The 25,019-nt window shown below is 45.1% G+C and overlaps 1 protein-coding gene across 4 annotated transcripts in view; it reads right to left on the bottom strand.

The window, feature by feature from the left end:
• MAF (MAF bZIP transcription factor) overlaps window positions 1-23,917 on the bottom strand; it is a 60,584-nt gene extending 36,667 nt beyond the window's left edge. The window contains exons 1-3 of one of the 4 annotated variants that reach the window (XR_004778164.2): window positions 21,800-23,917; window positions 14,240-14,334; window positions 11,218-11,285 (exon numbers count right to left, since the gene is read on the bottom strand). Coding sequence is in view for 3 of the 4 variants with exons in the window: in XM_035543662.2 (XP_035399555.1) it covers window positions 11,252-11,285; window positions 21,800-22,890 (1,125 nt within the window). In the remaining variant the exon portion in view is untranslated. Of the gene's footprint in view, window positions 1-11,217; window positions 11,286-14,239; window positions 14,335-17,732; window positions 18,980-21,799 lie in introns of those variants that run through there. The other 3 variants (XM_035543662.2, XM_050713255.1, XM_035543664.2) reach the window with 3 other exon arrangements.
• Between the last annotated feature and the right edge of the window lie 1,102 nt (window positions 23,918-25,019).

Here is a 25,019-nt window from a genome sequence, read left to right as displayed (position 1 = left end):
GAAATATTTTCTTACAAGTAAATACCTTTGTTTTGTTCCAGGACATCTCCATACGAAACTCCCAGGCACGGCACCAGAAGACAACGAGGAAAGCAGAGTTAGCAGGCTCCATTTCCTCTCATTTTTCCAAGGAACAAAGTGAATATTCCTTGAATGGGCCCTAATGTCACCTCCAACATTTTTTTTTTAAAAAAAAAAGCAACTTAGAGCATACAGCAAAGCCCAGGCCTGTGCAGATGGCTGAAAAATCCTCTTTGGTCCAACATCATCGGTGCCACTTGGGGAGAACTTCCTTCTGCCACAAAGAAGAAACGGGATCTACCCAAAGCTACACTGAAGCTAGCAGTTTTTGAAATGCTAAATCTGATTGACAATGCCACCTGAGCTGCTAATGAAACCAGTGAAATTCATGACACAATCTCCAAGTAGCACCTTGTACGTGTATCTGCAACTATGAAGAGCCTGCATCCTATCTCCCCTTCTTTTTTATATGTGAAATTACAAAACATCAACATTATAATTTACCATTATTTAAAACACACTTCCCAGTGCCTGTCAGTAAGTTCTGGCTATACATTGCACTAATGTATTCTTGTTACAGGGGTAAACTCACGGGGAGACTGTGGTTAACGCACATAGGTAAAGAAATGCTCCCTGCCCTCCATCCCACAGAAGAAAAATTATCAGTGTAAGAATTAAATTATTCCCCTTTCAGATGTTGTAAAGCCTCCAGGCAGCATCCTAACAGTCCTTTTCAGCACAGGTAAATTGAATTCCAGCAAGTTTACTGTATGTGGACTCTTCAGAGGAGATATTAAATAGCAAAGTCATGACCATAACCTATGAAAAAGGACCAAAAAGCCTGGTGTTGTTTAGTCTAGAGAAAAGGAGGCTGCAGCGAGCCATAACAACAGCTGTCAAATATGCAAAGGGTCAGTGCAAAGAGGAAAGGCGTACGCTGTTCTAGGTGACCAGGACAAGGCGTAAGGGACCTGCACCACAGGAAAGCTCCTCTGGTTAGACAAGGGGAAAGGTTTCTGAGCAGCAACAGGAGCCAAGGTCTGTGAGGGAGCCACCGGGGAGGCTGCACGCTCTCCAGGGGGGTCTTCAAAACCAGGCTATGCAAATATCTGTCAGGGATAACGCAGCCTGTCTGACCCTGCCTCACGGCACAGAGACGGATTACATAGCCTCTCGAGATTTCTTGCAACCCTGTTTCATTTATGATTTTATACAGCGGAGCCCCCAAGGGTAATTTTCCCCACTGCCCAAGGTTTTCCCTTATCTGTTCAGTGCTGATGTATTATTCCTTCCCATTTACTTGATCTGGGTTGTGCTCATGTAAACAAAAAGGCTGGTGTCCGCAGGGCAGCCAGACCACAGCATCCGTCTCCACTGTTCTGATCAGTCACCTACTTCTTATGCTAATTAGTACACAGATGGCAGGGTGGTTGGTGTAAGAATGCAAGAATTTGGGTCAAAGTTGGAGGATTGCTTTGAGATGAATTGTGCTAAAAATATGCAAATAATTCTAAAAATTTTGGTGGATTTTCCTGGCATCTTCACGGGTATGTGGCTCTCTGCTGTTTGAGGGAATGACTGGGCAGCACGTGACACCTGGCTTTTCTCAGCAGGGATGAGACTGGTGCTTTGCTCTTCTGTTGAGGGTGCTCATGGCGCCTGTTCACATACAAGGAAATGCAGCATGGCCGCAATGCCCAGATTCAACACCTGGCACAGAAATGTCACTCTAGGTGGTGGAAGGGACGGGATTTTTACCACCGTTTTCTTTCACCACTGTAACCCAGCCAATGCACCAGGACGTGTAGCTGCTTACCTCGTGAACTGTGCAGAGGGGAGAGGGCGCGATGCTGGGGGCATCTGTGACTGGAGATTTGGGACTGCGCCGCAGGAGCCACAGGGATCCTGTTATGAACACAAAGCCTGACCTTCTGCCATCATCGTGCACAAGAGTCACAGGCAAATCTAAACACTGACATTACTGAAAAAAAGCCTTGCAAAAGCTGCCTTTGCACGTCTACATCCTAAAAGAGAAAAACCAGCTCCCAAATGTGCCCAAGTCTGCGAAGCCCCCCAAACCAAGTCTGTGAAGCCCCCCAAACCCAGGGAAGTGTGATGCTAAGCAGTGACCTTCTGTACCAAAAAGCGAGCCTTCAGCCACGTACCAGTGCCGCGCGCCCACCAGCACCCAGTTTGCCATGGGGGAAGGAGAGGCTTCCTGGTAGGTTCTTGCTTGCTTGAATTAAATTGAATTTTAAATTGTGTAAAGCTTCAGTAACTGCAAAACAGTCCCATTTAGAAAAATAAATAAATAAATAAATAAACCAATGCCTCTTCTACTTTAGCCTCTCCAGTTTAGTTTCCTTCAAACTTTTTTCTGACGTATACGTTATGGCAATGCATAACAAAGTTTTTTGGTGCATTTTCTCTTAGAAGTGGAGTATTTATTTCACAAATTAAATTAGCTTTCTTGACTGCAAGCTGGGAAAACTAGTATATAATAAATTATAAGAAATGCTTGACCGGATCATACGTCAATAAATAATCCTCACACTTAATCTGAAAAACATTAGGTAGTTGGAGTGATGACTGATTTAAAACTGCCCATTTAGTTTACCTGTGATACCATGCTATTTAAATTCAAGACTTTACATTAAGTACAATCTGGACTAAAACTTTCATTTGGAAATAATTGAAAAAGTTAAGGGATTTTTCCTTTTCTTTCTTTTTTTTTTAAATTTATTTATTTTTATTTTTTTTAAGATTTAATTAAAAACACAAGATGAAATAAATATTTTAGGCAACCAGCAACAAAATGGGAAAATACCATGTGTTTGGGGTTTTAGTGCCCTCTGAGTGCTGGAATTTATTTGCAGCAAGCAGAAAATAGACAGCAAGCATAAAAATTCAGCAGATTCCCGCTAGTAAAATTATTTATCAAGCTAACAAGGGAGGAACCCTTCTAGTAGCAACAAGCCAGCAAGGAAAAGACGTGCCTTTATATTTTACCTTTGGGTTAGCACACCAGTAAAAATGCCAACTGACAAGCACTTCACATAAACATTTCTTTCTAAATGAGCTGCCTTGTTAGAAAAAATCTAAGCAAAGGAATGCTACAGTCAACAGACAGAAAAACCCAGGATGAATACTACATTGCTGCATAGTATAGAAAAATATAAATAAAGACATAAAAATAATGTAGATGCATAAATGACTTTAATAAATTAACACTTCATTTTGCATTTAAAATAACTACTTGTGCTATAAATCTATCTTAACTTTGGTTCCACCAAGAAAGAATACATCCAGTTATCTGTTATTTAGATCTTACCTTTGGAACTGTATGTACACACACACAGATATATATATATATATGCAGTCACTGTGCTGTTGTTAGCTGTGCTACTCAAGCCCCATTGCAATATTTATCGTATATTTATTTTACAACCGAAACCCTGAAGTCGGTTTTACAGTTTAGTTTAACGATACCAAACTTTGATTATAAATTATAAGTGGCTTTATTGCCAGCCTGAAGAGGCAAAAATTTGGAGACACTCGATTGCCTGATCCCAATTAAATTTTAAAGAAACAGTAAAGTGACACACATTCTCCAAATAGCTGAGCTCTAAGGAAAGCTGCAAATGACTCCTGTCGGCTGTATAGAGGGGCTGTACCCTCAGAGCACTTCTTTGCTAGAATGAACATTTGACAATTGTCAGCAAGCTTTAGAATAAAACCAAACTAAACAAAAGAAAACAACAACAACAAAAATCCCAAGGATCTTTCTTAACTGTTATTATTTTCATTGCAGAAAAAAATAGCTTGTGGGAGGGTAGGGGGCAAAATCAGACTCAGCGCTTTGTCTGATTCTGCAACTCAGGAAGCAAAACCTGCCACAGTTGTTGACAAAGAGAAAACAAAAAGGAAAGTTTTACACTATCCGGAGCGGTAAGAGGGATGCACAGGCATTTCTGGCTGATCTCACAATTTTCTGACTACAGCCCTAAGCCAGACGCTGCATGGCTTGCTCTGAACTCCGAAGGCAGGCAAGAAAGATGGGAAAAGGTAGGAACAAAGGAAAAAAGAGAAAAAAAAAAAAGAAAAAAGTTTTTATTTGAGCTTTTGCTCCCCTCAAAGCCTGGCATTTTTCTCGCCTCTGCAGCACTCACAATGCAGGAGGGGAATGCACTATCTCCCACTCCCTGCGCCAGCCAGCTGAGCTGCTGCTCCAGCCGACCCAGGGCATTGCTTGGGCTGGGGGAGAGAGTCGCCAGCTCCAAAATCACCACCCAGGGCCCTGATCCTGCATTCTTCTCACACCCAAAGATTCCTGCAAAAACAATGGGAGTTTTGGGTGTGCGGGAAATGCCAAAGTGAGCTGGCATTTGTTAACTGCTGATGGATTACATTAATATGAATATTTGTCTGTAGGGGACAAACACTTTCGAGCAGCGAGCACAACATTATGGGCAAAACATCAGCAATAATAACAAAAAAGGGTAGAGAGAAACATCATTGATGTAAACCATGAAATAAATAATATATGTCAACTTTTATGTTTCTTGCCTTTGATCTGGGAACAGCTGACATTAAGTCCAGGAACTGATACCTTTTTAGCTGAGAAGACACAAGATGTCAAGTTAGATTTTTTAGTGCAAGGCCAACATGTGAAAACAAAGCTAAAAGAGTTGAAGAAATGAGCGTAACAGAAAACATAGAGATTATCTCATGTCATTGGAAAGAAAACGATGGGAGTTGCCACAAAAGCCGACTGGTTGATATAATGTTTTCTTCGCTTTTCCTTTCTCTCCTTATTAGAGTATAATTTGGGTCTGAGTGATACGGAAATAGATCCTTCCCGAGCACAGAGAGGGCGTGCTGCAGGTAGAGCAGATGCTGAACGAGGTCTGCAGCATGTACCTGTGTACATTCCTCATTCCCTGATCCCTGCCTGCTTCTCTTCTCAACTCGGTTGCCCAGCCAAGGAGTGCAGGTAAAGCCCCGTGAGCAGGCATCGCAGTAAAGCTCCTCTGGCTCCTGCCCACACGGTGCAGCAGCAATCCGGAGCACCTCCGTGGAGCGCAGGAGAGCTGCTCTCGCCTTTGACTGAGCAAATCTGGCCCACTATTTCTTGCTTGATTGCTACCAGCACCGGCTTTCTGGCACGGGTCTAAGCCCGGAGCCTCTCCGTCAGCTTCCCTGCTCTCCTGACCACTTACACCAGGTAGACAGGAGCAGACCATGGCCCTAGATGTCCAATATTGCAGTTGAAGATGGGAAAAGCGGGTTGTTCCCATCCACACTTGTGACTGTTCCTGGTTAAAACGACAAACAGAAAGTAGCAGGCATGCAGAAAATAATTGACATGATTTTCTCCTGTTAAAATCCAGCCCCCAGGGGAGCAGCCCTCCTCCACAGGAGACCTAAACCAGCCTCTACCCAGTCCTGTCCCAATGTAGGACTCTCATCCCCACCTAACCATTTGTGCTGCCTCTCACCATGCTCCTGCAGCACTCAGCATCCCTGGGGCCGGGGCCAGTCCCCGCTCCGCAGTCCTGCCAAGCATCCCAGCTGCCAGGAATTTGTGCCAAGGGAATATCGGTGGTGCAGCACAGCGTGCGGAGCAAATTTGCTTAATTTAGCCCAGGCCTTAATCTCGGTGACTTCGGCAAGCTTGTTTGTGTGCAGAAGGGCTGGGGAGCCCGGCTCTCAGATGTCAATAAGCCAGCACAATACCTCTGCACAACATGAAGCCAGCTATTTAATTACCTATCACTGCTAACAAAAGCTCTCTTTATTTTGATTAACTTTGAGAGAACAAGGTTCCCCACCACCAGAGTATGTTTAAATAATTACACAATACAGAATAACATGCCTGGAAACACAAAAAGAGGGGGGAGCAGGCAGAGGGGAAAGAAGAAAGGGAAGACATAAACTCAGCCTTGCTTCCCAATTTAAACTACGAATGACCTCTGGGTCAATTTTTCAGAATATCTCAGATCAATTTAATTCTCACCTCCGATGCCTACCTGCTAGCAAATGAACTTACTGTGCCTTCCAATAGACAGAAATGACTAAAAGGAAATCGCATTTAGCTGCATCTGAATAACCATGGTTATTAGATGATGCGTGCAGAGGAAAAATTACCATTCCCCTTCTCCTTCTACTCCTTCGGTTGTCATTCTCACCTCACTGGTGATTAAGATGTAGGATGCTCTTGCAGATTGTTAATTAGGTGTTAATATCTGCAAGGGGCCACAGCAAGCTCCTACACCTGAGGTCATTTCTCAGAAGTCGGGCTGTCTCCAGTGACAGTACCTGTAATTCCCAGAGCCAGTTTGATTCCCACTCAACAGCTGGAGCTAGTGTTTCTTTCATGTCTGGTTTCATTTCCTATCTGAAATTATATGAGTGCTAATATCTTTATTATCTTTCCCGGAGAAGTGCAATGCTCGAGCATGGCACAGCGTGTTGCTCATAGGCTTTCCTATTTATTTATTTATCTCCCCCCACCCTCCCACCCCCCAGCATTTTTGGAACATTTCAAGCAAAAATCTTTATGACTAGCAAATTTAGAGCTGAGGACTCCATTACAGATCCGGGGGGTTAGAGAGTAGGAGGGAGACTAATAACGTGGGGACTAAAGAAAACAAGGCTGCACTGCTGCTGAATGATAATGGCTTGAACCTGGGGAAATGAATGTAATGGCACCAAGGAATTACAAGGACAATGGGACCTCTAGATACCTTGCAGATGCACAACAGTTATTCCATATATGTGTGTATGTGTGTACATATAGGATTTTAGGATGTATACTTCGTATTTAAGGGGCAGGGGGGTGGCACACAACTGATCAATGATTTGCTTACATTTCAACTGATACAGCTGAGTTGTTCTTCATTCAGAAAATCACCTGCTCCCAGAATGCCTGACCTGTGTAGGGGTTTCTCACCCCGACAGAAGTCCCAAGTCCTACAGACATCACAAGTGCCGCTGTAGGAGCACCTGCCCCTCCAGGAGTGGTGGATTGGGCTCGTGCCGGTGGCAGCCCCGTGCATTTTTTGCCCTAGGACACGAAGTAAGGCAAACAGCGAGCACTCCACCACACAGGTCTTCATTAGAAGGCTTCCAGGACCATTGCAGCTATTTTTTAACTCTCACAAAAGCCTAGAAGGTAAGAATTAATTATCTGGGTTTATAACCGTGTAAACTGAGATATAAAGAGATCAACGGTAACAGACCTTTAGAAGACACCTAAGATAACAAGTTTAAAGTGCTGCAGTATTTTGCTGAATCTAGAGTCAAAGAACTGGGTCAAAGTCTCACAAGTGAGTCAGGCTGTAACTCCCAGCTCCCGATTTCTGCATTCTCTAAACATCAGGACTATATGTGGAAGCCTGAGAAGTAATTTTACACATGGGACGTTAAATCAGTACTTTTCCTGTCTCATCAATCTCCTGTATTTTGGTACAGTGTGAGTCATTTCGTAAGTGGCACAAATTAGGAAATCCAAAAGAGAGGTTTTAAAAATATTTCGTTTTTTTGTAGCAGTTAACTTAAAATCCTCTATTAGAATTAAACAAAAGCTAAAGCCACATCAGTGGAAAAATATTTTAGAGTTTATTTTAAACACAAGGAAAACTATTAAATTGATTTTACTGGGAATTTTGGGGGAGTAAAAACTGTCAAATATGTCATGCACTTTACTTTTTCTTTGCTCATAAAGATTCAAGGTATTTTCATAATTCACATTCTCAGGAATAAGCTAGAAAGGAGTGTGAGACATTGTGAAAGTTTCTATTTTTCTCTCTCTCTCTTTGGTTTGTTTGTTTATATGTTTGTTTTTAAATACTAGAGAACAGGTTTTTTACTTATGTAAAATGACCAGCAAATTGTACAGAGTATGTTTGGGAAGAGAAAATGAAGGGAGATATGTTACTATCAATTTCGTAGCAAGAACAGCATGTTGCCTCCCATTTGAAATAAAAGATTCTCATTTAGACTTAATATAGCACATCTGCTTGAAAAATACGTACAAGGCTCCCATTGACTGCAATGGGAAACTTGCCAATAATATTTCATGGAAGTTCTCTTGATATCAGGCTCAAAACATAAAGACTTTTTAAAGGGACGGCTAACTCAACAATGGAAAGTTAAAAATAACTCACTCATACACAAAGAAACTTGATTGTTTTTACAGTTCTTGGCTTTAATTTTCAATTTTATCAGATATATATGGTCTTATCAGATATATGGTCTTAGAATAAACTTGAGGTCTACTTGCAGGGACGTCAGGCAGCTTGACATCACAGGCTGTGGCCGTGAAATGAAATATGATGCCACAAACAACAGTCAGACTCGGTTGTACATCAAAAATACACTTGAAAAACATGAGAACGCAAAAGGTCTTGTACAAAACACAAATCTCTTTAAAAAATGCATGTGTGAATGCAGGAATAGCAGTCAAAAGTAAGCAAATATATACTTTAGGATTGTCATGATTTCCCTTGTGTGAAAGGTCTTAGAGGTAAACAGAAAAAGGAACAGAAAATATATTTCTGTTCTTTACTGCTCCTTATTCTCTCCTTAGTTTTAGGGCTCATCCAGATGGGGGAATTATGTAGTAAAATATACCACAGTGCTACCCATTCCCAGGGTGGACACTCCTACTCCAGAGTAAAAGTGGATGGGTTTATTTTATTTTTTTATTTTGAAAGCAGCTTAAGCTATACTGGGGAGGGATTGGGGGGGATCCACTTTTACTCCCAGATAGCAGCATCCATCCAGGGAACTCACAGCACAGCTACTGACTGATAAATTCATATCTTGCTTTTTATTAGTATGACTTGCCTCGTAGACATTCATGTGCTGATGGAAATCTGGGGCCTGTGAATTCAGCTGGGCTTTTACCAAAGCTGTGGTGGGGCCAGGACCTTTTCTTTCACCTAGGATGGAGGCAGGGAGCAGTTTAGATCCCAGGGTCCATCATTTCCACGTCCTGCCCTTGGATCATTACCAAAGCCCTTCAGAGACCCTGGCTTTGTCTTGCAAACCAAAACATTAAAAGTTGCACACAGTGATAAAAACCACCAGATTTCTTCTCCTGCACTTCATTTTTAAGAGAAAGCTGGGCTGTAGTTTATGTGTCAGAACCAAATTCTGCTTTCCAACATTATCACACCAATCAGGAAATACTCGGGCTGGTTCCAGGATGTTGGAAGACGGAAAAGCTCTTCTGCACCAAACAAAACATACTGAAGTCGGATAAAATATGTATCAAACACACCTGGGGTTATGTATGTACTGGGAGGGATGTTTGCCAGGGCTACTGGGAGTCTTGCACATAGAACTGGCCAGCACATGGCCCTTGGAAAATAATACTGGCCTTATGAAATACCGCAATGTATCCTCGGTGGCTGCAAATCCTGCTGCCATTAGACACGAGGGGGAAATTATGGCGAGGACATCCTAACCAGCACCCGCCAAATGCTCCGGTCACATTTGTAAAGGGAATTGCCTTGAAATGCTAAAAGTATGCAAGAAATAACATAATTTGTTCAAAGTAGTCAACTTAGTCCGTTAGACCGTGGAGACCACTGTCCACTACCAGAAATGTGCAGGCTGAAATCCCCTTAATCAAAGCACCTCCATGAATAGCAATGAACATCTCCATGGAGCACGCCTCCAGAGAGTGTGGAGTATCGGAGTCTTCATAGCTGAGCTTATTATTCCTAATATCACAGAGACTTCCCTGAATTGTCCTTCTCCTTCCCAAATTCCCCATCTGACCAGATGTCTTTCTCTTTCTTGCCTTCACCTGTCAATCATGCTCACAGCTGAAATTTGATTTCTCTCCCAACAGTAACCTTAGATGAAATATTACCATAGGGGTCAGATCTGTCTGAACCTTGCCATAAAAGTTCGTTAACTCTTCCGAGACCCGACAGCTATTTGCTTAAAAGTAACAGATTTTGCTGCTGTTTTATCCTACCTTCTGTGACAGGGTAACCACAAAATATTGGAAGGAAGGAGCAATGAATTGTCCTGGAGAGCAGCAGGTTAAGCAAGTCCCGAGATCACAAGTGCACATCAGGGAAAAAGCTTTTCCTTTTTTTTTTTTTTTTTTTTTTTTTTTTTAATATATGGATAACATGAATTTGTATCACTTATATGATTTATATATATCTAATAATCACATACATAAATTACAGGAACCAGGAAAGGCTTCCTCTCTGATTATTGCAATTGCAGCCATTACAATGCGAAAGAAGGTGACGAACAGGAGCTGCCCCTTCAATGAAATGTCTCCTTGAGGAGCCCACTCCTGCAGGCTGTACACCAACAAAAACTACTTTCTATCCTATTTGGTGTAAATCTAGAGCGCTGGCTACCTCTTCCCCATTCTCACTCATATTTTAAATATTTTTTAATAAAAGCTAATTACATGAGCTAATAAAATACTGTTTTATAGTAGCACATGATGTTTGATCAAAGTGTGGTAGGGTGTATTCTTAAGTAAAATAGGAGTTTTCATAACAAAATTCAGGCAGGAATCTCTGTCATTGCAACCTTGAAGCTCATTTAAGCCATTTAGTATTTTTTTACAGTTGAGGTCAATAAAAATCAGATTCCATGTGGAGAAGGAAAAAAAAAAAAAGTGCCTGTTTGAATCTAGCAGGGAAAGGGACCGAACATTTAATCCCCACATTTTTGTTAGTGGCATATTTCTTAGTCAATGTTGACAGACTGAATGAACATGAGTTTGACGAGGAAAGCAGTGCTGTGAATTAGACTCTATTGTAAATTGGGAGTACAGAAGTTACCTAACACAGCCTCATGATTTTCATCAAGATCTGAAGGAGACCTTCAGTAAGACCCATCCTTATTCCCCATAGCTGATGTCTGAAACACTAGCGCTTGAAGAAAAAGAAAGAAAACATTTGCAAAGGATTATATATGAGTTGTGGGACATAGGAGAGCTGCCTGCCTGACCAAAGTACAAAGCCCAATCACTGCAAAATGCTTCTTGTAGGCACCTGAAAGCCAGCCTCATCCAAAAGCACGGAAGCTGCACCGGGAGACTGCCAGTGGCTCCCGGGCTCTGACCGCAGCTCCCTGTGAGCAGCAGGAAACAAAGCGGTGACATTACCATCCCTCCCAAAATACGAGAAATTGCTAATGAAAATGAAAACATACCTTTTTTTTTTTTGACCTCAGGTAACAGGGAATTTCACATCACCGTTGTAGAAGATTCTCTCGGGTACCTATTTTAGTAAATATATTAAAATATGCCATTATTAAAAGGAATTTTTAGCATTGTAAAACATGTCTGTTGTGCCACTATTGTACAAATAGGATCTCTTATATTCAAATCCTAAATTAAACTCAGACAGTCTCGTGTACTGTATATTAACTGTCTGTGAGTGAAGAAGAAAATTAAAACAGTTTAAAGTGAAACATTTCTAGCTTGCACATCTGGTCTCTACTTAGCATTAATAACAGGAGAATTTTACCAATAAATTACCTTAAAAACATATTATTGCCTCACCAGTGAATATCATCTTCTAAGACCTGAAAGCATGTAGCTTTTTGTATTTTTTTTCTTAATGATTATTATTAGCTACACTAATGTAATTGGAAAAATAATAATCAATTTCTGTACACGTTCCATTATTTCCCAGACAGTACTTTAATAAGCAAAGTAGAGCTGTCATTTCTCCCTGCGGTTTTTCACACTGTACAAATTCCTACTGTCAACATATATTTAAAATCTAATTTAAAAAAAATCAACATACATAGAGTGAATCTTTGTACAATAAACGAGAAGTCAGTGAGTCAATCTGTGTTTCTTAAGCATGGATATTTTGTTGTGTCCCCTATATTTAACTTTCTTTCCCTGGGTATGTATATACACAGGCGTGTATATATATTTTCTATAAACTGCCTGCAGGAACGTTTCGGCTCCATCAAGTTATTGTAATAGTACAGCATAATCAGAGCAAGGATAAACCACAAGCCTGATCGTTTTTTTATGAAAAAAATAGTAAGACGCACTATAGGCGCTTTCTCAGCAATTTAATTCCAGAACAGCTCTGCAGCTTTTACAAAACTTGCCTGCACGTTTTGTGCCAGCAGGATTACCCCTCTCCCTTCCAGTATCACTTGGGAAGGTGCGGCATGTCCCAGGGCTCCCGGTGCGGAAGCACTGGGTCACTTCCAGGGGACAATTCGACATTCAGTCTTTTTTTTTGTAGGAAACCTTTTGCCCGACGGCTGGGGCTGAGCTGCTGCTTTGTGACAGCTCCTCTGCCTCCCTCGCCCCGATCCCCTCCCAGGGAATTTGGAGAAGGGGGGCAGCACTTCTTTAAACACAATGCTTGGCACACAGCCCAGGATCTCTTAAATACAGTGACTCCTGTAGACCTTTGGTGTCATTTTCCTCGAGATGACCTCTGCTTTCATGCCTGTTGGTGAATCCATCCTGTTATTAATGCGTTCGGCCGACAGGAACAGGTATTCAGGTCTCACACCTGAATTGCATCGAGAAAGCGATGTGGTCAGTCTACTTTTATCATGCTTAGCCTTTGATGAGGACATCCCTTATCTAAAACCACAACAGTTCAGCCACATCATAGGAGACCTGAAGCAGAGTGGAAGGAACCCGCTTCCACCGGCGAGGTACATTGATTCATTTAGCAGGTTTATTTAACTCTCAGTTTATTAATAAGGAAAGAGACTAAGAAAGTAAGACAGCAGGAAGGCAGCCAGAGGCACTGAGCAGATTTCTTAATTTAAGAGGGCTGATAACTTCCCTTTATTTTATCTGGCAGAGTTGGTGCAAGAGAGTTATACTTGAATAAGTTTTCTGCTCTATGCTGAGCTATTTTAAAAGGATTTCACAATAAAGGAAGCTGAAAGACTGTGCACAGTCTGGAGACTGTATCTGGTGTGACATGAATATAGTATTTTAAACAGATTTAATCTTACAGTATTCCCTCCTCTACAATGACTTTGCAGGAGGAAACCCTACGGAAAGGAAAATCTGTTCATCCCACACCGCAAAACACTGAATTGCATTGCAGGTTCCAGCATCTCTTCCTACGTATTAAAATGCTTTTATCAGTGATTTTAGAAACAGTTAAGTTTTGGGGGAGGGGGGGAGGGAAAAAAGGGGCAGAAAACAGAAAAAAGAAAGAAAAAAAAAAAAGCTAGGTCTTATTTGGTTCACTTTCGGGTTCATTTTCATTGCCAGTAACGTTTCAGTGCAACAGCTCCAAGTGCCTGAGAGAGCAGGGGCTGTTCACAGTGGAGAGCACCACAGCTTTAGAATTGATACCAACAACTCAAACTGATTCTGTCTCCATCCATTTCAGCATCGTGACAACCCACTACCAAGGCCTTGGCAAGATATTTTGTTTTAAAATTGGAGAAGTGGGGTTCAGGCTTCAGGAGAGGGAGTTTGATTGCTTTCTTTAAGAAAGGGCTTTAAGCTTAATCACATCCATGCTCCATCGTATATCCACATAGATTTGGGAAACTCAGCCTCGGAAAGCTATTCTCCTCCATACTTCAGATTCTTTAAAAGCCATGAAATGTAAATCCTGCTCCCCCCACTCTCCTTGCTCCCTGCAGAGATCTCAGGGCCTGATCCAAAATGCCATTAAAAAAGCTCCCTTTGATTTCAGTGGGGTTTAGATTAGACTCTGTGTGAGCACAGGTGAAAAGGAAAAAAAAAAAAAGAAGGAAAAGGAAAAAGGGACGAAGAAAGAAAGGAGAAAATAAAAGAAGTGAAAGGAAAAGAAATAAGAAAAAGAAAGGAAAAAGGAAAGGAAAGGAAAAAGGAAAGGAAAGGAAAGGAAAAAGGAAAGGAAAGGAAAGGAAAGGAAAGGAAAGGAAAGGAAAGGAAAGGAAAGGAAAGGAAAGGAAAGGAAAGGAAAGGAAAGGAAAGGAAAGGAAAGGAAAAAAGAGAAAAAAGAGAAAAAAGAGAAAAAAGAGAAAAAAGAGAAGAGAAAAAAGAGAAAAAAGGAAAGACAAAAGAAAAGAGAAAAGAGAAAAAAGAAAAGAAAAGAAAAGAAAAGAAAAGAAAAGAAAAGAAAAGAAAAGAGAAGAAAAGAAAAGAAAAGAGAAGAAAAGAAAAGAAAAGAAGAGAAAAGAAGAGAAAAGAAAAGAAAAGAAAAATCCTGTGTGCGAAACGAAGGAAGTGGCTCCATGAACGTACCTAGGGGACGGTCAGTCATTTGGAGCCGCCTGGGTGACCCACCGGAGCTAAGCTCTGGATGCACGGACGGATCCTTTAGTTACGCACAGCCTCCCCTTTTGTTCCAGGAATTGAATTTAGAAACAAACAAACAAGCAAACAAACAAATGAAGGAAGCCACCCCGCACCCTTCCCCAGTCCCCCGGCCCCCCCGCCCAGGTCCTTGTCCCCTGCCGATGGCAACTGGCTGTGGTGGGACCCCGGGGCTGGGGCCAGCACCTCAAACACACGTGGGGGTGTGCGTGTGTGTGTGTGCATGTGTGAGCCCCTCCATCCCTGCTGGTGCAGCCCCTGCAGCCCTGAAGCAGCCCAGGCTGCCTGCAGAGCCCCCGTGGCAGGGATGCCCCCCCTCCCATCCATGGCCCAGGGTTATTTTCAAGCTGCTCCAATCTGCGACAGAATCATCCCAAAATGTGCTATCCCCTGGCCACGGCAGGTGCCGGGCAGACAGAAGTGTGTGTCCCTGCGCACCCCCTCACCCCGACACCCCACAGCCCTCGGGGATGCTCGAGTTCAGCACCCAAAAGCCAGGGATGAGGGGCAGGGAGATGCCAGAACTGGAGCTGAAATAGGGTGTTGAGCCTTAACGCCTCCGTACACAGTCATTGACATTTCTGCTTTAAAGGGGGAAGAGCTGCTGAGAACATTTTTCGGGACTGTGCTTCTTTATGAATTAACAATTGCGAGAGGCAACCAGGGACACTCCATTCCCTACCCCCGCTGGAAACTCAAAGGCACTGCTCAATTTGTTGGTTGTTGGCTAATCTGCTTTTTTTTTTTTTTCCTGTGTGGTACAGAAGCACCACTTCTAGCAAACTTCGGCTCTGGCTTCAAATGCCTCCATGCAAGACATCTCGTAGAGACGCATGTGAGAAAAAAAAAAAAAAAAAAGCGCAAAGGAAAGCATGTCACTGAGTCCATGGGGCTTCACATCAACCGAGAGGAAAGGCAGGGCAGTCTCCAGCCCTACACCACAAGCACAGGCCTGCACACCTCTCTGCGGCATCATAGATGGCACTGGCTTAAAAGCCAGGCTTTGAAAGGGGAAAAAAATAAAAAACAAATGTAGGTACAGCAATATAGAAAGAAAATGATCATTTCGGAGAGCGATAAGATACAGGCGGCTCACATCAGGGTACCAAGATGTTATCACACTGTGCCGGGTCAGCCTGATAGCGGGGCAGATAGCTGGGGCTGGGGCTGCCTATCTCTGTCGTTACACACGGCCAGCCCAGAGAGAGCCTCGTCGATCCCTGGCCTTTTGCTTTCCACTTGAAAACTTAAGTCACATCCTGAACTATTTTTGCATCGTGTTGGCTTGGAGCTCACAAATCTGAATGCACTCAGCCCTCGAAGAGTGACAAACGTTATTCTCAGTCCTCCCCCGCAATTTCAGGCAGTCAAGAATTAAATGCGGCACGGCATACAGTATTTTAATCTATTGATTTTGATCTGCCGTGCCCCAAAAATTCATTAGAGGAGAGTTAAAAGTGTGAAATGGTCGAGCGCTCCGCTCCCTCCCGAAAAGACCGGTTCTTTCAACAGCCACTCACCTCTGCCACGTCCTGGTGTGCTACCTCGTGCTATTCATACCGAGACGTGCACTTAAAACAGATATCTGAAGCATTTGACTACAGACTGCTCGAGAGTGTGTGTGTGTGTGTACAAACAGGATTGGTTTTCGTCCCGGCTGAGCAAACAAAATAAATCACACTCTCCATAGCTGTCCCTGGAAGGGCCAGGCCTCGTGGCAGCCTCTCACAATCTGATCTCAGTGATTTTGGAAACGGTAGGGAGGAAAGTTTATTAAAAACCTGAATTCACAACACTGAACTGTGTAGCATTTTTTTTCTTTCCTGCATGAAATTTTTAATTTGGCCATCTGAACAGGTGTCAGAAACAGAGGGTCCATTTAGCTCCTCTGATGATCGGCGTAATAAATATAGAGGATTTCCTTTCAATGCAGCACATGCTGAAATGACACCAGTGTAGTTCTGGCATCTGAGCAGATAATTCTGATATATGCATCATTTCCTCCCTAAATCCAGGAAGCAGCTACACTCTGTATCTGATATTAGTGTATTATGTCAAATAGAAATTGGTATTAAAATTATGAATGATTCTAGATCGAGAACTTCCTACACACTACACGGAGAGAGGGAGAGGAAACAGCTGCGCAGAAGCTTTCAGAAAGGAAAGGAAAAAAGAGCTGGGAAAGTTCATTTTTTACACTTAAAATTTGCTGCCACGTTTTGCGGGGGGGTGTAGTTTTCAAGTGGCATTTTGAGTCTGCACACACTTTTTTTTTTGTTGTTTTAAAAGGGCAAAGAGGACTTTCTAATACATAGAAGCTCTCAGCGCTCTGCTGTGAGCAGGCACTTCTTGCACCGCACCTGCCGGCGGTGGTGAGGAAATAAATTTGAAGAAATAAATGTACACCGGTTGAAGAAATATATGTACACCGGCTGAAGAAATAAATGTACACCGGTGTGACTGGGCTAGTTCCCTCCCTTCTGCTCCCTGATTTTCAGATGCGGGCCAGGATGACATTTTTTCTCGGGCAGGGAAAATGCTGCAGCAACCAACACAGAAATACTCGTGGGCTCTGGATGTTAGGCAGAGGGGTTTGATTCATTTTAGGAAAAAAATAAATAAAAAAAATAAAGCCCGAGGGCGAGGTGGGGTGGGGAGGAAGGGGCCGCAGCGCAGTGCGCTCCGTTTCACGGCCAGCAAAGGGCCGCTCGGTGCACGTATCTCCCAGCACCGGTCACATGAAAGTTCTTTGTAATGTAGTTAATAAATGGGAAAGCACCACAGGACTATGGTAGAAGCGGGACATTGTTAGTGATGGGGAGATTAAGACCACGCATGTCTCCTGACATGCGGCTCCCCAGCTCTGGCAGCGCTCCCCCTGCTTCGGCACGGGAGGAACCTGCGGGGGGACGGCAGGATCCTGCTCCCCTCAGAGAGCACCGGGGGTTTACCTCGAGCTCATTGGGAGCAGGATTGAGGCGATAGCCAAGCGAGGGGTGATTAATGAATGTGGGTTATTCAGAGAAGAGTGGTTCCAATTAGTGCCCAGCAAGCAGTCCTGCGGCAAAGGTGGGCGCTCCCCTGCAATGATTCATACAGAGAACCCCAAAAGTCGCTTCACTTTAGAGAACATTAAAACTTGCTGCTGTCATTTTCCTCTCCCTTCACTTGGGAAGTTAGCGGGTTTCAGGCTGAAATTCAAATGCAGCCTAGTGAAGACTGCATTATTTTTTTATTTGCAAAGAAAGATTAGGGAGTGTAATAACAACGTGAAGCTGGGAGAAAGGCAAGCCTCCTCTTCCCTCTCAGGTTGGGCGTGTGATGGGAATTTTCCCTTTTGCAATCGCTCTATTTCTAGGAAGGATTTCTCTTATCGTTGTTCAAACAGCTTTTTTTTTTTTTTTTTCCTCTGAGAAAGAAGACACTTGAGGGAGGCAGCAGGGCTCTGCGCTACTCATGCGATTCCCACCGCCTTTCACACTCTAGAGCCTGCTCCTAACCTTGCCCGGTGTCAGCCTGTGCTGGCAGTGTGGTGTGGGGACCAGGAGTGGGTCCCATTGCTGGTGGGCTCAGGGCTCTGCTGCCCTCGCTCCGTCCCCATACAGAGCAGGACTCCTCCAGGAGCTCTCTGAAAGGGTGGCAGTGAGAAAGAGCTCCCGGCCGAGCCTCTGAGTGACCCCCTGTGAATAAACGTGGGTATCAGCAAAGGCTCAGCCAGGGGAGGTGGGAGAAGGAATTAAAGAAAATCAAAAATAAACCCCGTCTTTATGAGAGGAGATAATTCTCTGCTCAGCCAATAGCGACCAGTTTACCCACAGCTTACACATTAACCAGAAAATGGAACTCGAATTAACCAGAATCTGGAGCTTGAACCATTACTCAAACCCCAGTGCAACAGAAGGTCAGATGCCAAAGGGCACTGCGCTGCCCAGGTGCCGGGGAGGGGTGAGGTGCGGCAGCGAGGACCACGGCCACCGCCCGCCAAACTGGGGGGGACATGCCTGCTGCCACCCCCGGCGGGCACCACCGGGGTCCATCCGATGGGAGGAGGTGGGCTTGCAGCAACAGGCAGCGCCCACGGCTCGGGGGGCATCAGGGTCGCATCCTGACCCCAGCACCCAGCGTGGGATGGGGTGCCGGTAGGGGAATGGTAACAGGTCCTCTGCTTTCGGTGCCACCAGTACCCAGCAGGGATGGTTTTAAAGCTGGGAAGGTGTTGGACCAACAGCAGGAGGAGTGGGGTGGGGATAAAATTGAATTTTTAAATATATATATATATATATGCTGGGTTTATGAGGCTGGGTCTGGAGATAAAGCCATCGTCCCAGAGGGGCCAGAGCATTCTTCAGAGAGGCTTTTCAAACAAACTGGGCTGCTAATCCCATTCAGAGGGTGAGAGAGGATTCTGAGCACAGCCTGCCTCCTTCCTCTGGAGGATCTCCGGGAAGGTCGCTGTAAACTAGCTGGGTCGAGGGTCTGAGGAGCCTTTCGAAGTCAAAATGCCCTTTGACATGGTGAACTGCAGTGAAGAGGGGCTTGGAGACCTTAACATTTCTAGCACATTAACCTTTGGGGCTGATTGTTTAGGGCAAATAACTTTCAAAAGTTGGAGGAAGTCCTTTGAATATTTTTTCTCTGCTCCTTGGTTCACTCTGGGCTTTCTAAGGCCTGTAGCAAAAAAAAAAAAAAAAAAAAAAAAAAAAAAAGAGGGCAAATGAAGGAAGAATGGGGGACAAAAGCAAAGAAAAGAAAAAAAAAGGAGGAGGCATGGACCCAAATGGCAAGAAATATTTCGATCTAACATTAAGTGTCTCTGTGACAAGCCAAGCCTGATGCAGTGTCATCTCTTACTAGAGATAAGCACGCTTTGCTTGGATCAGATGATAAGAGGATGTGAAGTCTTCCCTTTCGCTTCACTCCATCATAAAACCATCAAAATACAGGGCCATATCATGTCATCGGGTTTTGAAGCAGACCTCCCCTTTGAGATCTCCTAAAACCTGGTGGGATGATATGAGTCACTGAAACTGAGGTCACTGCAGTACTGAGAAGTCAGAGGACGCACCTGAAAGCTCACGTTTTTCATCTACCTGAAAGATAACTGATTTCTAGTGGGTGACAATTTTCCATTTTCCACAAAGCTATCCTTTTCCTTCTTCCCTCCTTTCCCTTATCGAGTCCAGCTCTTGTATCAGCATTACCCCTTTGCCATGCAGTACGCTGAAGTACTGCTGTCGGAGTTATTGAACTTTAAACTACACACTAAGAAACTGAGTACAGAATCAAAAAAATGCAGTTTATTATTGTAGATTATTCTCTCTTTTGATATAACCATAGAGTTGAAAATGAAAGAAAAGCACATAGGAACATCACACGTGGTTAGTTAGTAACTCAAGATATAAAACAATTTTGCACAGCAAAATATGTAAAAGAAAAAGTAACTGACAAGATTTTTTTATATTTATTGTGGTAAGATTTACTTTCCATTTTTTTTTAAAAGACAGGATATCAGTCCCTGAAAATAAAATTTACTGATTATTGCCTTTAAAACTGTGGAATTTTTGAAGTTACAGAAAATCCAGTTCTGCACCACAATACAACTGTAAAAAAATCTGCATCATTTTAAAACTGTGCAGTAATGCCATCTTTGTAACTGCATAAATTGTATTAGCGTTCTAAACAGGTTTGTAATTTTTTTTTTTTGTATTATATGCTTGCAGGTTATATCTTAGTGCAATTCAGTCCCAAATACTTCAATTTTGAAAAAAAAAAAAATCCATACATTTTGAATGTAAAATACCCCTATAGATATAAACAGGGGTGCCTCCCCCTTTTAATACTTTGGTTTTCAAATACAGTCAGTGGTATAGCAAGGACTACATATACCCAACTTATATTTAAGTTGCAAGCACATGCTGCATAAACTACTTTTTAAAACAGTCCCGTTGCAAATTCTACCCCCCTTTACATCACGACAGTAAACAATTTAGTGCATCAATCTTTAAAAAAAAAATCTACATCTAAACAGACCTAACTCTTTCGAATTTATCTATAACATTCCTTTATCTGTAGCATACATTTTAACTGGGCTAACAGATGACAGAAACTAGAATTAAATTATATACTAGGAACCCAGAGCATTCCACATTTGACCATGACCAAATGAAAAAAAAAAAAAAAAAAAAAAAAGAGAGAGAGAGAGAGAGAGATGGGGCAGATCACTTAAAATTATTTGTGTGACTGTTTTAGGCAACAGCATGGTTTCAATGTCCCCCCCAAATGGGATGTGAATTTTGCTTTTGAACATCTTCCCAAAGTTCTTTTTGTATTTTTTATCTTTTTTTTTTCTTTTTTTGCCACATTATCAAAATCCATTCTGGCATGTTTTTTTTAAGAGGGAATGCTTCAGTGCATTTAAAAGGAAGTCTGAAGTTTTGAGTAACTCAAAGCAGTTTTAGAGCAGATGCAAACTTTAATGGGGAGGAAGAGGAGGAGGAAGATCAAAGGTTGCACTTTTTTGCTTTCAACCCAAAAAAGTGATGAGGCAATAAAACAAAAGGATGAATGCCATGCCATAATAGTCTCCAAAAGTCCATTTCCAAGCAAAAGAAAAAAAAATAATTATACCGTACATGACCAGCATGCAGGGTTTTTTATTAATATAATGTCTCTTTTTCATAGTCTTTTGAAACAGTTATAGTTCATTGTTGCTAAGACAAAATAGCAAGCGTAATGCATGAGATGAGTATGGGATTCTAATGGCAGACTAAAGTCTCACATTTGGCAGATTAAGGCCAAAACTCACATGAACACACCGAAGGTTGATGCAGGCTTGATTTTGGCAGGTTGATCTAGGTATATCTCTAGTTTTGCACAACAACGCTAAAAACTGATGGAACTCAGCAAGCTGGAGTCTAAAAATTTCACATTGTTTTTCTATTTTTTTTGTGTTTTTTTATGTTTTTTGTTTTTTTTTTTGTGTGTGTGTTTTTTTTTATTATTTACTTTTCGCAAAGCTCAAATCTCATATGAAGAACTCAGGATGGCAAAAAAAATCTGACTCTTTTGGACACAGCAAGCTCAAAAGAAAAAAAACCTCATGAACTTAAAAATATATATATAATGTGGATGGCAGGTTTCAAAGAAGAGCAAGCTTCATATGAAGAACTGAGTTGGTGGTGAGTTGGATCTTTTAAATTTAAAAAAAAAAAAAACAGCAAGCCCCCACAAAAAAAAATAATAAAAATAATAATAATAAACAGAAAAGAAACTCATGTAGAAGTTTAGGTCGGCCACCACGGAGCCAGCCCACCTTAAAAAAAAAAAATCAACCCAAAACCAACTTGGTTTTAAAATCGTTTTGAGTTTAAAAACAACAAAAAAAAAAGTGACACGAGGTGGCAAGCTGGGTTGTCGCTCTAGCAAAGCCCCCAACAACAACTCACACGGAGAACTTTTAGTTAAGGTGGCAAGGCTGTGGGCACTCACATGAAAAACTCTGGAGAGGAAGGGTTGTCGCTGCTGGATCCGTTTTCTCTGAAGCCATTGCTGACCAGCTTCTCGTACTTTTCCTTGTAGGCGTCCCTCTCCCGGACCAGCCTGGAGATCTCCTGCTTTAGGTGCTCCACTTGCTGCAGCAGCTGGTTCTTCTCCGACTCCAGGACGTGCCGCTGCTGGACCCTCTTGAAGCGGCAGGACTGGGCATAGCCCCTGTTTTTGAGGGTCCTCCTCTTCTGCTTCAGCCGGATCACCTCTTCCTTGCTGACGCCCCGCAGCTGCCGGTTGAGCTCCCGCACCGACATGGTGACCAGCTGCTCGTCCGAGAAGCGGTCGTCGAAGTGCAGGCCGCCTCCGCCGTGGTGCGGGTGGTGCAGCCCCCCGGCGCCCCCGCCGCCGCCGCCGCCGCCGCCGCCGCCGCCTCCGGAGCCGGCGGCCGACGAGGAGGAGGAGGAGGAGGAGGAGGAGGAGGAGGAAGGCGGCGCGCTGCCCGGCGCCGCGCCGTGGGGGTGCCCCCCGGCGCCGTGGTGCGGGTGGTGGTGGTGGTGGTGGTGGTAGTGGGGCGCGCCGCCCTGCGCCGCCGCCGCGGCGATCACCGCCGACACCACGGCGGCCGCCGAGCCCATCTCCTCGGCCGGCCCCGAGCCCCCGGAGCCGGCGGCCGCGGCCAGCTGCTGCCCTCTAGCATAGCCATCGAAGGCGCCGGGCAGCGGGTGGTGGCTGCTGTTGATGAGCGCCTCCACCGCGTCCTCCGGGCTGAAGCCCAGCGCCTCGGGGTTGAGCTGCTGCGGGTAGCCCGTCATCCAGTAGTAGTCTTCCAGGTGGCCCTTCTGGTCGCTGCCGGAGCCGGGGCTGGGCGCCGAGAAGCTGGGGGACGGGGGCACCGAGCTGCAGGGCGTGCTCATCGGGGTGGAGGAGAGCGAGCCCCCGGCGATCAAGCGGCCGCACTGGCTGATAATGCGGTCGGTCTCCACCGGCTCCTTTTTCACTTCAAACTTCATCAGATCGAAGTCATTAACATATTCCATGGCCAGGGGACTGGTGGGCAGGTCGGAGCCGCTCATTGCCAGTTCTGATGCCATCCTTTTGCTGCTGACAGTCCTCCAGAAAGGGTGCGCTCCGGGAGCGAGGGGACTGCTCTGAGTTGCCGCCGGGTGAGCCAGCTTGCTGCCGGGCGAGCTCCGCTCCGCACCGCTCCGCACCGCTCCGCACCCCTCCGCACCGCTCCTCCTGCCGCTGCCTCTCGCCGCAGCCTCGGCTCCGGCTCCGCTCCGCTCCGCCCCGGCCGCTCTCGCTCCGGCTCCGCGTTATCCCTTGCAGAGTCTCCGCTGCTGCTGATGCATCAGAGCGAGGGGCTCTCGCTATTCGCCTTTTGCATAAAGGTTTTTTTTTTTTTTTTTTTCCTCCTCTCTCTCTCTCTCTCTCCTCTCTCTCTTTTTGCAGCTTGCAAACTGCAGCTGGAAGTGTTAGCTGGTGTTGTTGCGAGTAAATCTCTCTTTTTTTTTTTTTTTTAGGTTCGGTTTGGTTATTTTTAACACTTCATGGTGCCTTTCCTCTGGGCTTTCTCATGCAAAGTGCAAAGCGAGGAGAGAGGTTCATCGGGGAAAGGAGGAGGGAGAAGAGACCGAAGACAAAAAAAAAATCAAAGTCGATATCGCAACCAAAATAATAACAATCATTAAAAAAAAAAAAAGGAGAGAGAGAGAAAAAAAAAAAAAAACACAACTCAACCCCAAAGCTACGGCAAGAAGATGAAAAATATTTTAAAGGTTTCATCCAGCAGGAGAGTTTAAAAGCATTGCAGAGTTTTATAGCGCTCCTGACGTCAGCCTCCGAATGGCAAATTGGCTGGGCGGGCGGCCCAATGGGCTGCCTGCAGCCGCCGGCATTAGCATAATAGTATAGAAACAAGGAAACTTTTCGGGGCTGTCAATCAGGGCGCAATCAGCTGACTGTCAGCTGGGAGCGCCGTAACCCCTTCCTGCCCGCCCCGCTCACCGGCGACCGGGCACCGGGCTGGGGCCGCTCCGCCCGCCGGGACGCGCCGTCGGGTGCCCGCCCGGCTCCGCTCCGCTCCGCGCTGCCTTGCTTTGTCCTGCTTTGTCCTGCTTTGTCCTGCTCTGCCCTGCTCTGCCCTGCTCTGCCCCGGGGTGCGGAGCCCCCGGGTGCTGCTGGCCGGCCGGGCACCCGAGGGCACCGGGGGACTTGGCCCGGGGGCGTGCGGGGACGGCCCGAGGGAGGGGGCGGCTCCGCGGGGCTCGGCGGGGCTCGGCGGTGCTGCCGAGCGCAGCCGGGCTCCAGCCGGTACCTGGTGCCGGTACCGAGGCCCCCCGGGCCGCCCCCCCGCGGCGGCTCCCCCCTGGGTTTGCCGCTTGCTGCCGGCAGCGATCGTTCCCCGGCCGCCCCCAGCAGAGAGGTCCGAAAGCCCTGCAAGTTTGCAAGCCCCGCTCCCGCCGGCGCTCGGCCTGCCTGGCCGGGCTAATTAACGGAATACATCGCGAACTAATTGTCTTCCCTTTAGCCTCCCCTCCCGGTGCCCCTCGGCCGGGGCTGGAGGGGGGAGCCGTGCGAGCGCGGAGCGGGCTGCACCCGGCGGTGCCGAGCGGCGGCGGAGCGGCTCCGTTCAAACCTCGACAGCGCCATCTCTCGTCGAAAGGTCAGTGCCGAGGCCGTCCCCGGCCGGCGCCGAGCCGCGGGAGCCGAGCCGAGCCGTGCCGGGCCGTGCCGAGCCGTGCCGTCGGGGCCCCGCCGTCGGGGCCGGCCCCGCCCGGCCCGGCTCGGCTCGGCTCGGTTGGGGTCCCCCCTTGGTCCCCCCTTGGGCCGGGGAAGCCCGCAGCCTGTCGAGCTGCCAGGCTCGCTTTGCCGAGCGAGCTTTATGGGAATATCGATAGAATTAAAGTTACTTGTAATTCCGTGATAAATGAGATGTCTCTAGTAAGTAAGATTAAGTGCGGTGCTATAAAGTTGTTTATCTGAAAAGTAATTCTCAGAAACCTGACTTCTGACACTTGGTCATATATTAAACCAGCTTCTTGAACATTGTACTTCAAATCCTCCCTTCTCCCCTTGCCCGGTCCCTTCCCCCTCCGAGTTTGCTATTTATAACCGTGCACGGGGTATGACTTTGTAGGTGCAGGCAAGTCTCTGGGTAATTTTTCACCAACTGTGAAAATCATCATTTGCGATAGCCAAAGAATCTCTGCTTCGGAAA

Source organism: Cygnus atratus, chromosome 12 (genome assembly GCF_013377495.2).
Source record: "Cygnus atratus isolate AKBS03 ecotype Queensland, Australia chromosome 12, CAtr_DNAZoo_HiC_assembly, whole genome shotgun sequence".
Taxonomy (NCBI): Eukaryota; Metazoa; Chordata; class Aves; order Anseriformes; family Anatidae; genus Cygnus; species Cygnus atratus.
This window is presented reverse-complemented; position numbering and strand designations above follow the sequence as displayed.